The sequence below is a fragment of the Diabrotica undecimpunctata genome, chromosome 10 (assembly GCF_040954645.1).
Source record: "Diabrotica undecimpunctata isolate CICGRU chromosome 10, icDiaUnde3, whole genome shotgun sequence".
Taxonomy (NCBI): Eukaryota; Metazoa; Arthropoda; class Insecta; order Coleoptera; family Chrysomelidae; genus Diabrotica; species Diabrotica undecimpunctata.
Window position 1 is genome coordinate 32,801,587 of NC_092812.1, and position 15,051 is coordinate 32,816,637.

General features: G+C 33.0%; 1 protein-coding gene across 1 annotated transcript in view; it reads right to left on the bottom strand.

Moving 5' to 3' along the window:
- LOC140452289 (DNA (cytosine-5)-methyltransferase PliMCI-like) overlaps positions 1 to 14,732 on the bottom strand; it is a 46,630-nt gene extending 31,898 nt beyond the window's left edge. The window contains exons 1-6 of the mRNA XM_072546457.1: positions 14,405 to 14,732; positions 12,107 to 12,302; positions 11,799 to 12,055; positions 11,586 to 11,714; positions 7,747 to 7,988; positions 7,411 to 7,595 (exon numbers count right to left, since the gene is read on the bottom strand). Coding sequence (XP_072402558.1) covers positions 7,411 to 7,595; positions 7,747 to 7,988; positions 11,586 to 11,714; positions 11,799 to 12,055; positions 12,107 to 12,302; positions 14,405 to 14,662 — 1,267 coding nt within the window. The 5' untranslated portion in view covers positions 14,663 to 14,732. The remainder of the gene's footprint in view (positions 1 to 7,410; positions 7,596 to 7,746; positions 7,989 to 11,585; positions 11,715 to 11,798; positions 12,056 to 12,106; positions 12,303 to 14,404) is intronic.
- Positions 14,733 to 15,051: the final 319 nt, after the last annotated feature.

Sequence of the window (15,051 nt, forward strand, 5' to 3'; positions counted from 1 at the left end):
AAATTTCATTGTCTGAGGCAGTAGAGGAATTTCATGATATTCCCAGCTTCTATATGCAAGCTCCAAACTGGACCCATTTTCAATAAATTTATATAAACGTAACTTTTCTGAATCGGACACTTGAATATGAGGCATTTTCCATATTAATTTAAATATTTCCACTTTTGGTTTCAGTTCAGTTTCTACTGTAGACATTACTGCATTTAAATCAGTTGAACTTCTTATCAATACGAGTTCTTGGCGTATGTTAATAAGAATTTTTGTAAAATCTTCAAAAAATCCAAGTACAAGTTTGAGTGGAATACAAACATTAAAATTTCCTGCTTTATCAGCAACTGTTGGTGTGTCACTAATACTCCAACCTATACAGTTGTATCGATTAGATTCAGTTTGTGTGAACGAAGCATAGTTTTTCATTGTCGTTGTTATACCTAAATTTCTCACTCTATCTATTACACAGCCTCCAATTTCATATCGTATTTCATCAAATAAATGCATCAAACCATTATTAATAAAGCGCAAAGTATTGCTTTCTTTCCCATCATTCGTTAAACGTCCTTCAATATACAGATAACTCTCAGAAGGTAGGGTGTATATATCTTGAGTCTGAATTGGTATTCTTATTTCATCACAATGATTAAAAGTTGCATTGGCATAGGGTAAATGACTGTGCATTTCTCGACTCACAACTGAATTGTCAACCAATACACGATCTCCAATATTTAAAATGTTAAAACTCATATTCCCTCTTCTTACAAGTACACCTCAAGAAAATCCCAAGTATTCTAGTATTAATAAAAAACTTTAGTCTACACCAAGTATTTCTTTTCTTTTTCCCTGTCACTGTCGTCGTTGTTGTGTTTTATTTTAAATCCTAGTGAGGTTAAAAAGACTTTGTTTTCAGTTGTCAACGGTTTAAGAGTCTGCTTGTCACTAATGTTTTTATCAACACTCTTAATATTATATACACTGTCCACACCTGGATTAAATTTGCTACAGTTGTAAATTAAAACCATTATTTATACTTTTTTTAAATGTAGTCTTAACGTAATAACTTCTCGTGTGAAATTAACAAGATTACCGTCCTGGTCAACTATTTTAATGAAAATTTCATCAATATATCTATTTGTGACAGGTAAATAAATTACCTTTTTTGGAATTTCCACAATTTTGTAACCCGGTAAGACATTTGGATAAAACATGTGGATGATATGACCTTGGTTTTCATTGACGTATGAATTAGTGATTAGATTACATTCCACACAAATAGAATTAACCTTTGTGATATGCACAGGATTCTCAGCTACATGAGTCTTTAAAGGTGAGAGCCGTTTTGGTGTAAATCCCAATAAGGGAGCAATGGTATTTGGTTTTTCAAAATGGATTACTTTGTTGCTTTTTATTTCACATTTAAGTGTATTGTTATTAATTCTCAATATCAAACTTGTAGGTTGATCTATATTATGATTTTTTCTAGGCACACCTTTACCAATTGTATTATTTTTTTCTTGACTCTTTCCTTTATTAATTTCTGTATCATCTTTATCTGGTGTTTGATCTACTTTTAATTCTAATTCAGTTATTTTTTCAGTTAAATAATTTGAAAGATCTTCGACTTCATAAGAACCATGTGGAATCGTTATATCGTAACCATCTATATAAAACTTGTTGTTTGTTTGGTCTACATTTGGAATTGTATTGTATGACATGAAATCTATTAAACCTAGTACATACTGTTCATTTTCGTTTAAAATAATTGGTGGGTAAATTTTTGTTGATAACACCGATTCTCTTCCAGATAACACAAAAGTGTACGACATGTTCAAACGATAATCATAGAGTAAATAAAAGAATATTCTTTTAAAAAGGGTATTTATTTAAAAAATCTAAACACAATTGTCCACAATTTACAGTGTTATAAGTTTGATAAATTTTATGATTATAAACAATTTGACAATAACCATTTGAATTAAAGTATGATATAGCTTCCAACGGTGGTCTCAGATTACCAAAACTATCAAAATATACGACTTTGGATTTATTCTTCTTGTAAGCTGTCCAATGAGTTCCAGGTCCGTCTTTATTGTCTAAATTAATAATTCCACTCTCATATTGCCAAATTTTTTTCGGAAACCCATTTCTCATAAATACAGCTCTGAAGTGGGGGATTTTCATTAATTTTGCATATTTTTGTAAATCTACATTTGTCAAAGCATGTTTTGGAATTTTTATTTGATCCATTTTCTTATTCATAAAAAAATACCCATTCCACTTTTATATGGTTTCAAGTATAAACCTTTTCCAATTGCCAGTGCTTCCATTTTACGATTATGACGTTGTTTTTCGAGTAAATCTTCTTTAGCTGCTTTTGCGTCGTTAATAGTTTTAACGATAGCTGATGTACCCCCAGCAATAGTGCCCAATGCGCTCAACCCAGCAAATATCGGTATTAGAGGTAATATACCCCCAGTTTTTGGAACTTGGATTACTCGACCACGTGGTTTTTTAATGTTCTTGTAAGATTTCACAATTCGTAATGCTTGTTGAATAGCTTCCCTTAACGTTCTTGGTTTGCTTTCCAATAGTTTCTTTCTAATGTCTCGAATTACTCTCAATAAACTAAATGACTTTTGCTTTGAAATTTTTCTTTTAGAAGATGAGGAGGAGGATGTGACCCTTCTTTTAGTGGTGTTTCTTGTCTTTTTCTTATTACCAACCATCTTGACTGTTTCCAACCAACTACCCATAATACACACAACAACAAGTCTTTTATCTCATTAAAAAAACGACAATAGAAAATGTAGCATATATTAATTATTATTAATTACATAAAAAAATTTTAAAATTACTGTCTTCTAATGTTGTTGATTCCTTCGATTGGAAATGGTAGCGGTCTCCTTCCCAATGGGTAATCGGCATCTCTATGGGGTTCTAAATGGTTAAGCCTCCCTAGTTGTTGTGCTTGAACACCCTCATCTCTTTGCCGATACCTACTAAATTCTCTCGTGAAGAGTCTTGTCCTGGCATTGTCTCTTTGCTTACTATGGAATTCAACAACACAACTCTTAACTCCCATTTCACTGTTTTACTTTTTCGCTGTTGAACTGTTAACACACAGCTTATTAACAACGATACAGATCAGACTGAATTAGTTATTAGTATATGTGCGTATATATATATAGTATCTAAATATTTTTTTATATTTTTTAATTTAATACAATTTACTTATTATATCTTAACTTTTTTCTTAACTGGATCATCATCATCCTCATCTTCATTGTTTATGTCTCGTTTTCTTTTTTGGGTATTGTTTAATAAGTAATTTAAGTTGATTTTTGCTTTTTTGACACCAACTACATTGTCATCAATTATTTTTCGTTTTTCTCTTCTTTTGGAAAGAAGGTCATCATCATCATCAACAAAATCATCTGTAATGTCCACATCCATATTATTTTCTAATTGTTTTGCTCTTTTATGATTTAAAAGCTTTTGTTGTATTTTTTGTTTATTTTTTTTTACATTTTGTTTGCGTTTACTTGATTTGGAAATAGTTAATCCTTGGAGTAATAAAGTACAATGGTCTATATTTTCAGTTAGTTTTTCTAAATTATTTTTAGCTTTGTTCAATTCTTTACTACAACTTTTTGTTACAGCTTTATATTTAGTAGAACCTAGACCCATACCTAATTTCACTTTTGCTTTCATTGCACCAGCTACACCAAGTGCTGCCAACTTTTCTGAAAATGCTGTATTTTTCGATCGAAACTGTTCAAGAGCTTTTTCACCTAGAATCTTATCAGCCTTATGTCGTTCGGATAGATCTTTATTTTGAGAATATGCAATATCATGTTCACGACACGCCTCGTCTAATCCATTTATTCCCCTATCTCCTCGTGCTAGTCGTTTCTGTAATTTGGTGCCGGGTCCACAAAACCTATAACCTCCAGGGATGTGCATTTCAAAAGGTAATTTATTAATGACAGCGTTTAACATATTGGTAGCGTACTCGTAGACGATTTACAAATTAATACATAGTTATTCTAAATATAAGTCTTTATATATTTTTCCTCTTCTTCAGACAACTGACCTCACATTTCACCAAACATACTACTTGGTATATTTTTAGCACCAGATCTGGATCTCAAATATTCTATGTAGTCACAGTTTATACAATTCCTATTAGATATTTCAGTCTCCCCACCACACTTTGGACATTTATACTTTACTGGTACAGGCATACTTATTTTTGGATAAATAGATGACTTGGGTTATTTTTGTCACCACCAAATTGTCTAAATATACTTTTTAAGTAACAATTTACACAAAGTGTATTTGGAATCTCAGTTTCACCACCACACTTTGTACATTTATATGTCACAGGTACAGGCATATTCAAAGGGCAAAATAAAAATGAGCTTTATGTTATATTTACAGCTATTTTATTATTCTAATTTTTTATCATGCGATTACATTATTTTTGCGGTCTCTGTCTCTTTACATACATTCTACTAGGTATATTTTTGGCACCACTCTCTTCCTTGTACACCTCTTCCAATTCATAATTTATACACAGGTCATTTCGTTCTTCAGTGTCACCCCTACACTTTGGACATTTATTTTGCACAGGTACAGGCATATTCAAAGGATAAAATGTTATGTTTCACAGATGTACAGATATTCTTCTCACTCAAATTTTCTTTGTTATCGTTGTTGTTGTTGTTGTTGTTGATTTTAAGAAAAATAGGATACACTCTTTCCAAAAAAGTACAATTAGGACTAAATTTTTTGTGATCTTCAATTATATTGTCATTTGATTCCCATTTGTAAATCTCTACGCCACACTTGAAACACTTTACTATATCTTCCACTTGGAGAAAGTAAAATCCACAAGCAGCTAACTCTATTTCAGATTTATTCCCCTTCCAATTGTTAAAAGTTGAGAGCCTTGAATAAAACTCGTCTAGCATGTACACCTCAAGACACATCTTGATTACTGACAAAATTTTGCTGGATACATTTATTTAAAATAAATAACTTGTTTCAAAACAAATAAAATTTATAGTATCAATCCAATATTGTTTTATTTACATCTACCCACATATATCATTAAAATATATATACACAATAAAGCATTTATGTGATACATAGTTATTTTTCCTTTTCCTACAAGTTTCAAAAGTAAAGATAAGACTAGGCAGGCTAGGCTAGGCAGGCTATACAGATATATCTAAGCATCGTACACAAAAAAAATTTTGACGCAACAACACCTAAAATATTTCCAAGTCTCAATACAAAATTTATTTTTTCGATCACCCTGTACAAATTTAACGAAAAGAAGAGGAGATGAAGCGATAAGCGATGAGTTTTGCACTCGACATACAAGGTGGTCCGTTCCACTCAAAGACACCCCCTCTGGTCATTGTCGACCGATTCTTTTACTTCTTCAGGACAGGTAAGACAAAGAAGAGACAAGTGTAAAAACATACAGGTAACGTAGGTGACAATTCTTCGGCTGAGAAGAAGAGATCTAGAGATAAGCGACTAGTTCTTACGACCCTCTGGTCATTGTCGATCACTTCTTCGGGAGAGAAGAAGAAGAGATCAAGCGATAAGCGACCAGTTCTTACAACCCTCTGGTCATTGTCGATCACTTCTTGTACTTCTTGTACACCCCCAAGGTCAAATCATGGCATCGATACCTTCGCATCGGAGACCCTGATGGACAGGTTACCAAAGTGATTCAGGACCCCGCTTCCTTATCTACTGTCTCCCCCATGACATTCCTCAAAATTAGTGCTTCTGTGCCTGAGTACAATCACATCCTTAGTTTTCGAAGACAAATCTATATCAGTCCTCACGGTTTAACACTACCAGATTCATTTACTCTTTTTACCACTAACTCAACTAAACCCAAACCAAAACAATGAAGCATCGGTATCCAGCGCAACAAATATATCCTTGCAAGCACCCAATGACACAAACCCTTCTCAGTGTGAACAAATGTCTATTTCTAATATCCCGGAGATACCAAACAAAGTAGATGTATCAAATAAGGACAGTCTCATAATTAATCAAGCAAAACGTAACTTTGATGAAATTATTTCACCTGAAGCAGATCCATCTTCAAAAGAATGTAACATTTTTCCACCACCTAAAGTCCAAGCAAAATCTAAAAAAGCTAAAATTAGTTCAGCAAGTATTTCTGAATAGTTATTTTCTCTCTTACTTGACCCTGCTAAAAACTTCATAGAAAATCACCCTCTACCTTTCCCTCGAAACTTTGATCAACTTAACATGCTCCTAATGAATATCACGGGATCAACAGATCCTATAACCACAATTCAAGAATATACCACAGACCTATTAGCTTTGTTCCATATGATCAGTCAAGTTTACCCCCATTCAAAGGAAAGATCCATAAAACGTAAATTCACGTCCATAAGGAAAAAAATCCATAATTATCTTGGCAGTGAGGTATCGGACGCGGAAAGTGACACATTTCAATTAAGTCAACATTAAAATTCAAGTCTCTACTTCAGTGGAATATTGATGGATTTTTCCATCGCCTTGCTATGCTCCAACATCTAATTGGTGTCTAGTGCTTTCTGACTCTCTCAGCGCAGTCAAAGCTATGCAAAATGTATACCCTAAAACCCCATTGAGAAAATTATTAAGGCCGAATTAATGAAAGCTCAAGAAAAGTTCAGAAGAATCCACTTCCTGTGGATACCATCTCATATAGGCATAGAAGGGAATGAAGAAGCAGATACTAGTACGCGTAACGCTATCACCAGTGATGCATCAGAAACAGAGTGTCGGAGTGTCACAGGCGATCTAAAAGTTTGTTTCAAAAATAAGGTGTTAAGTGCGTGGAATCGGGAGTGGAATGACTCTAGTTCGAAATTCAGAACCATCAAAAGTGACATTTTTTCATGGAAGTCCACAGCCAGAAGTAGAAGATGCCAAACTATTATTACACGTTACGACTTGGACACTGTAGGTATACTCACGCCTATCTCTTCTCAAATAGTGAACCTCCAAAATGCGAAACATGCAATACAGTAGACAGTATAAAGCACTTCTTGATAGACTGTCCTAAATATGTAAATCAAAGGCAGTTTTAAAATTTGCCAAATAACCTGAAAGCACTCCTCAACAAAAATTCCGGACAATTTATTAGGTTACTTAAAATGTATAAATATGTTACACAAAATTTAACTTAATTAATTGTTACAAATGTTCAATTGTTCACAAATTGTAATTAATTGTTACAATGACTGATTGTTACAAATGTTAAATTTAGTATTATTACAAATGTTACAGGAATGTCGCTAATAACCTTTGGGTGGATGCGATTTTGTCTCTTTAAATAAAAAAACACATTTAACATATTATAAAATTTGGGCTTACCTACAGTAGCTGACGAGTAACAAGTGTCCCCTTTATATTTTTCTTCAATTTCATCGTTCCATTTTACAGTATGTATAATTTTGGTAGACAAATGTTTAGTTTTTTTATGTTTAAACTCACACATAACGTCTTTTTCATCCTCATTGTCTGATACTTCTGCATACATTACCTCCATATGCATACACCTAAACAAAGTTATTTGGAATCATAATGAATATTTATAATGATGTAAACTACATCTTGATGTCCTAGTTTCAAAACTTTCTACAGGAGCGTTGAGTCCGCGTATGCACAATAAAAATATTTGTAACGAAAACACCAGCAAACATGTCTTACCTTCTTCGTTTACATGCTTGTTTCAACTTTCCTGGACCCCCGAACTTGACCATATCCCTGCAATGGTTACACTCTCCACAATCAGGCGATTGACATGCTTCACAAATACCACATCGCTTCTTTTTGGGACCTTTTTCCACAATTTTAGCATCGATTTGGTCGGGAAAGAAATACTCAAAAATATCGTGGACTAGTTTGGTTGTTACAGCTTTACTCATGTTGGTATTTTTTTCTTTTTTGATCTAAATTTAAAAAAAGTTGATGTAAATACGTATGTTAATCATATTTAATGGTTTTCTCGGTTTGAAACTTTTCGACGATTTGGAATTGTCAATACACACTCGAAATCAATTCAAGATCACAAAAAGTCACATGTCTGACTCTGTTCCTGCTGGAACAAGTTCTAAAATGAAAAAGGAAATGCAAAATTATGGGAATATCAGTTTTTTCTACACACATCAGAATAAGTCTTCATAGAATGCTTTGATTTCCTCATCATCGTGAAGGAAATCAAAAGCAATAAAAAAATTTAACTGTCTAGGATTCTTACTGTAAGTAAATGGAACTACCAAAGAGGAAATAATCAGCATATTATCGCAAGCATGATATGTATTAATATGAATCGCTAACTGCAGAAAGGCATCATGTCCAATATATACGAATTTTGTGTATTTTATTACAATTGTTTCCAGTAGCAAAACGCAACGTTTACTACAAAAAGGAAACAGGTCCGCATATTAGTATTGGCATGGCAGCGCTTTCAATATTCTATTTACTGCAGGAAAGGAAACTAGTCCAGGACAAGTTCGGTTTCTGCGGTAAACAGTTGCGGCGCTAGAACTGCGCGGCAAATATTCGAACTATCCTCACAGCTGAGTTTAGTCAGACAATATTGTGCTTTGTTTGTTGTCATCTTTACTGTGGTTAATAACTAGATTAGAATGAGTGGTTCAGATGAGGAATAGCATGTAAACAAGAAAAGAAAAGGTTTTACGAATGATGACAAATATAAAAGGAACATAATAAAGAAGTCTAAAGTGGCTGGACAAGAACACGTAAACTGGGTTGGCAAAACTGTACCAACCAAAAAACCAGGCACAAATTTTTGCAGGAAAATATTGTTTTATTCATTGTTGTTAATTTGTAAATTTTTGTTTAAATACCATTTTACTGATAATTTAATCTTGTATGTATTTCGAAGTAATATTAGGCTACTAAAACCTAACCTCAAAGTCATTTACTTATCTCAAATATCTTTTTCACTGAATTGCTGTTACAATAAAGCCTTTTGTTGTTTCAGTTGCAAATCCAATTGCTTTGGAGTTTTCACTGAAAAAGATATGATTGAAATATCCGCCAAACTACATAACATGACAACCAAAACGGAACAGGACATTTACATCCAATCTGTTATGGAAATTAGTCAGATTGCAGGGGAAAGACCCAGGTCTAGTTCGTCAACCGCGAAACCCAAGGCTTTCAGTGTGATTTATTATGTAGTACATAATGGAAAACGTACAAAAGTATGTAAAAATGGATTTATGAAAACCTATGGATACACTGTAAAGCAGTGTTACCGTTTGTCCCATCTATTGCAACTAAATGAAACACCAACTGACAACAGAGGAAAAAACGTTTCAGGAAATGCAATCGACAATTGACCAGTTGCATAGAATAACTGCTATAATTGAAAGATCATTAGAGAAAAGAAAAGTCTGTTCTGCAACCTTCCTAGATGTGGCACAGGCGTTTGATAAAGTCTGGCATAAGGGTTTGATACATAAACTTAAATCATTCATGCCTAAACAATATTCAAATATATTACAATCATATCTAGCGAACAGACATTTTAGAGTTAAACAAGAAGATGCATACACTGATCTCAAGGATATTGAAGCAAGTGTTCCACAAGGGAGTGTATTGGGCCCAGTCCTATACCTAATATACACGTGTGATATACCTGAACTAGAAGACGACACCATAGCTACCTTCGCAGATGACAATGCTGTCTTAGCGGTAAGTGACACCGTCGAAGAAGCTACAGAAAAACTACAAAATTCAATAAATAAAATCCATCAATGGACCAAAAAATGGAAAATTAAGCTGAATGAGAATAAATCAGTCCATATAAATTTTACCAATAAGAGAATTAATAATATTCCAATTAGAATAAATGATGTCCAAGTGCCTATTGCAACATCAGCAAAGTACTTGAGGATCACTCTTGATGCGAAACTTCGCTCGAAAGCTCACGTGAAGAAGAAAAGAGAAGAACTAGGCATCCGCTACAAGAAAATGTATTGGTTAATGGGAAGACATTCCTCTCTATCCATAAATAATAAACTCCTAATCTATAAACAAATACTGAGACCAGTATGGACCTATGGCTGCCAACTCTGGGGCTGTTCCAAGCCTAGTAACATCAAAGTAATCCAGATATTCCAGAATAAAGTGCTGAGGAACATCGTAGATGCGCCTTGGTAGGTTAGGAACAACGATCTTCACCGGGACCTCAAGATGGAAGACGTCAATCAGATAATCAAGAAATTTGCAGGGAGCCACGAACAACGACTCCATCATCATGTAAACGTCGAGGCTATCCAGCTCCTCGACAATACGAACCTAGAGAGAAGGCTCAAAAGAACAAAGCCTTTTGAACTGGTATAATGAGTGAGTGAAAAGCAGAGTAAAGTGTTGTGCGAGTATGCATGCTAAACTTAATGCTAGTTATTAGAAATAATAGGAAAGATACTAGTGAGTAGACACCTAATTTTAAGATTTCATTAGTAATTTAAGTTAGAAACAAATTGATAATTGGTCTTACTTACCAGATTTTAATGTAAGTACACTTCTGTGTCTTTAGTAAAAAAAAAGGAAATGCAATACCTGGGTCCGTACTGTCTAAATTAAGGGTCCATGTAGAATCATTCCCCACCAAAGTACATCACTATACAGGAAAGGAAAGGAAGTATTTTTCAGCTAATATGAATTTAAAAATCATGTACAACATGTTCATTAAAAAAGAACATAGTTTCCTTATTTTAACATTAGGAACTGAGAAAAGGCTCTCCTACAAGTATTTTTGGACATACTTCAAGGAAAACTACCCTTCTATTGGCTTTGCCCAACCAGTTAAAGATGCATGTATTACATGTGAGGAACTAAATTTAAAAATAAAAAGTCCTGTTTTGAATGAGAATGCAAAGCGAATAGCTGTCGCTGAGCTAACAGTACACAAGCGTAAATCCAAAAAGTTCTATGCATCACTGAAGAAAATGTATTCCTGTCTAAGATACCTATTACCTTAGACAGCTCACTGTAAACGTCGTTGGTGTGCATAATCTCGGGACACGGGAATGTACAATTTTTATCTATCATGAAGGCGAAGGGAGTAAAGGCTCAAACGAAGTTTGTACTATGTTAGATTGGTACATAAAAAACAAAATTGGCAGTGGTGAAAATAACCTTTATCTGTTTTCGCATGATGATGTACTTGTGTGAGATAAAAAAATGTAATGAAGTCAAACTAACCTTTCCTCTTAGGGCCCACTCTTTTATGCCAAATGACAGAGATTTTGGCATCATCAGAAGAAAATTAAAGCAAGAAGAACGATATTATACTATTAATGACGTTGACGAGCTTATAATGAAATCATCAAAAATTGACGGCAAATTTTTTGTTATTAAAATGACTGCTGATTATAGAAATTATAAACTGGACGTTCAGTTTTTTCAGGATTAAAACACGCATCTCCTTTAAGAAGCAAGTACCTTCTACATACTACTTCTTCGTCCTACTACGTACGACGAGACTCATATATAAACTATAAGGTACTTACCTTATTGACAGGTTTAATCTTTTTTATGCTTTTGAATGACACACCTGCCATTGATACTAGAGCTCTCATACATGGCAGTGCTATTAGGGGTTTTTCATCTTCGGTGATATTTTCATCAAAGCTTAGTACCTAAAAATAAAAAATGGATTTAATACTTGTTTAAATAAATGTTTTTAACTTTGCGACAATATTGTTTACTTAAAAGATTCATACCTGATCACAAATAAACTGTGCGTGTTGTAGTAATGTGTCCTCTACATCTGTATATTCTCCACTTCCTTCTATGTTTTCTACCAAGTCTTCATACTTGGGATTTTCCCAATGATGATCGCTGAGAAATTCTATTACATACTTGGATAGCCGGACTTTCTCCTTAATTTTATTAAATATCGGTTGGTATTGAGCAGATGGCTCCATTAAATAATACTGAGCAAACTGAGTGGTAAATCCAACCCTAATATTTCCTTCCACTGAAATTATCGAGATAAAATATTAACAAATAAAGCATTAAGAGTAATTACCGTCATCCATGCCTGCCATCCACCATTCATCAATTGGTCCAAGATCATGGGCAGGAATTCCATTATCTGCGTTTGGATTCTCATCGTAAACGGGTTTAATGTATCCAGAAAAATACAGCGAAACATTTTTTTCAATCAATCCAGAATCAAAATGGCATAAGTGGCCATTTTTGTCATAAACAGTAAAGTTAGTGAGCTAAAAATATAAAAAAAAGACGGATAGAGTCAATACTCATGTTGTTTACATAGTACTTTTTGAGGACCTCTAAGTAGCTGCTTTGGTGTAGAGGTATTGGAGTTAAGAAGAAGTTATTAAATTACTACAATGTTGTGAACCGATACTATTTTGATTTTCTTGTTGAGAAACGACACATTTTTTACTATTTATTAACTTAAATATCCCTATTAATAACTCTTTAAATAAAAAAAATAACTCTATTAATCAGACTTTCATTAGTAGCTCTTGATATTGATTCTTCATCTATTTCGTTAAGAACTTAAAGGATTGTATTTATTATAGCTTCCTCAGCAGTGACAGGTTCAAAACCACCTTATTTCTAATATATCCCCAAATATAGTAATCTAACGATGACAACAAGATCTTGGTGACCACAGAAACGGATCTTTATTGACTCGCTAATAATATTTCATCACGCAATGTACCGACTCCTTGAATATTATGAGCCGGTGCTCTATCTTGTTGAAACTAAGCTTCGTTAGCCCTATTATTATGGCATACAACAAGGTTACTATTAAACATTAACAATAACTGATACGAGAGATAGGTATAGGGAATACTAAAACAGATCGATAGTGAGAAACATATTATTTTAAAATAATGAATCACAAACAGGGTGGCCCATTTGAAAAAAAGGAATTAGGCGAAAAGATGCCAGTTTTATGCCAATTTTGACAGCACAATGTATCATGAAAAAGGCAACTTTACACTGTAAACGATAATGCTGTATGTTACTAATAAGTTCCTAGAGAATTTAAACTTTTATTCCAATTACATTAGAGGATATTGAACTTTACATGGTAGAAAAGTGTAATTTTCATATAAAAACGATTTATTACTCAAAAATGGTTCACAATAGGTATATAGAAGTATTAACAAAAAATATTCAGAATAACGTGAATATTTCTAAAATTAAAAAATATACAATTAAAAAAACGAAGTTATAAGCAACTTCCGGTATAACCAGAAGTAGCATATACAGGGTGGTCCTTAAGTAATTGTACAAACAGAAACCGTAGGTTCTGCACTTTAAAATATTACGATTTAAGCCAACTTGCTTTAATAAAATGTTGATATTAAGAAAGATACAGGGTGTTAAAGTGGAAATTTAAAATTTTATTTTTCGCTATAACTTTTAGGTTTGTAAATATTTTTATTAAATAGGTCACTCTTTAAACCTCCCTCATTCCAATTTTCAAGATTCATTTACCTTTAGTTCTCGAGATATTTCTAATTGGCCGTTTATCTGCCTCACCCTGTATAATTCGAGTTTCAATATTTTGTCTAGCAAAAATTTGAAGTATGTAAGCGAAATCAAATAAAAACAAATGTCCTTGATCATAAAAGTAGAGTTCTCTCTTTTATTGTTTTAGTACATTTCGAACGAAGAAAATAATTAGCGAGAATAGCAAGAGAATAATTAGTAAGAGTAACAATTTCGCGCATTTGGCCCAGATTTAAGTGTTAATCAGCCAGATTAACTGTTTAACATGTAAAAAACAAAATTACTACACACAGTAAATTACTGTAAATATAATAAGGATACAAGAATCACTTAAATTCGAAAATGTGCACACTAGACGGCAGCGGTATTTTTCGAAAACTCAAAACTTGAACAGCCTATTTGTTAAACCTATTTTTTAACTGAACGCTGTTGGAGTATAGCAATCAACGCCGAAAACAAAAATATAGTTAACAATTCTGACAATATTCAACTTCTATTATTAAAATATCTAACACGTAACACTTGCTGTGATAATAATCGAAAGCAGGATTACGAGTAAATTTCTTGAGTTATTGAAAATTACGCAACACTGTATTGTTTATTGTGACATTCTTCCTCTTCGAGAAATTTTGTAAAATGATATAAAATGTAATTTACAAAAGTTCTAGGATAATATGCTAAGTTAAAGAAAAAACCTATATTTATTATACATTCATATAATACATGAGTTGGAAAAATCATGCTTCTGTGAGTTGTAAGTGGTAGATATAAATTCATAGTTTATATATTTCTCAATACCTTTTAAAAGTAATATAGAAAAGCAAATACACCTTACCTGATGTGTGGGAGCATCTTCTTCATTATATATTTCCTCATTGCCTGTAAATAAAGAAAGCTTGGGATCAGTTAAAGCTATAAATTCTTCATTTGAATTATTAGGATGGCCGCTGTAGAAGTAAACAGAGTCACAAAACTGTTTGCATAAATTACATCTATCTGGTTTTTTAAATGTTTTTTCAAGATTCTCGTCTAATTCAATTTTTTCTGTTTTTAGCTTTTTGTTAATACATTCATCATGAACTTCTAAGTCCATTTTTAATATGTTTGTATATGAAAATAAAAATATCGGCAGCACACCAACCGGTTTTATACAATAAATAGGGTTCTTTAACTTGTCCTCGTATCTGAAACACAGTATATTGCTTTCTGAAATCTGATAATCTGAATAAGTGTGAAAATTTCAGCTTTCAGCTAATAACCAGCCTGTCTGCATCGAAGTTGTCCGAAACCCGAAGATATATCATGATGTCAACGTCCCTTAGTTACTGTCCACATGCGGTCCCAGAGCAGGAGGTATATGAGATAATTTGTAGGTTTTATAGAGAAATTAAACCATAATTACAATAGTTTCTGTTGTTTATATTACATATAGGAACGATATATTTGTTGTACATTTATTTATCAAAAATTGGTTTTAGGTAG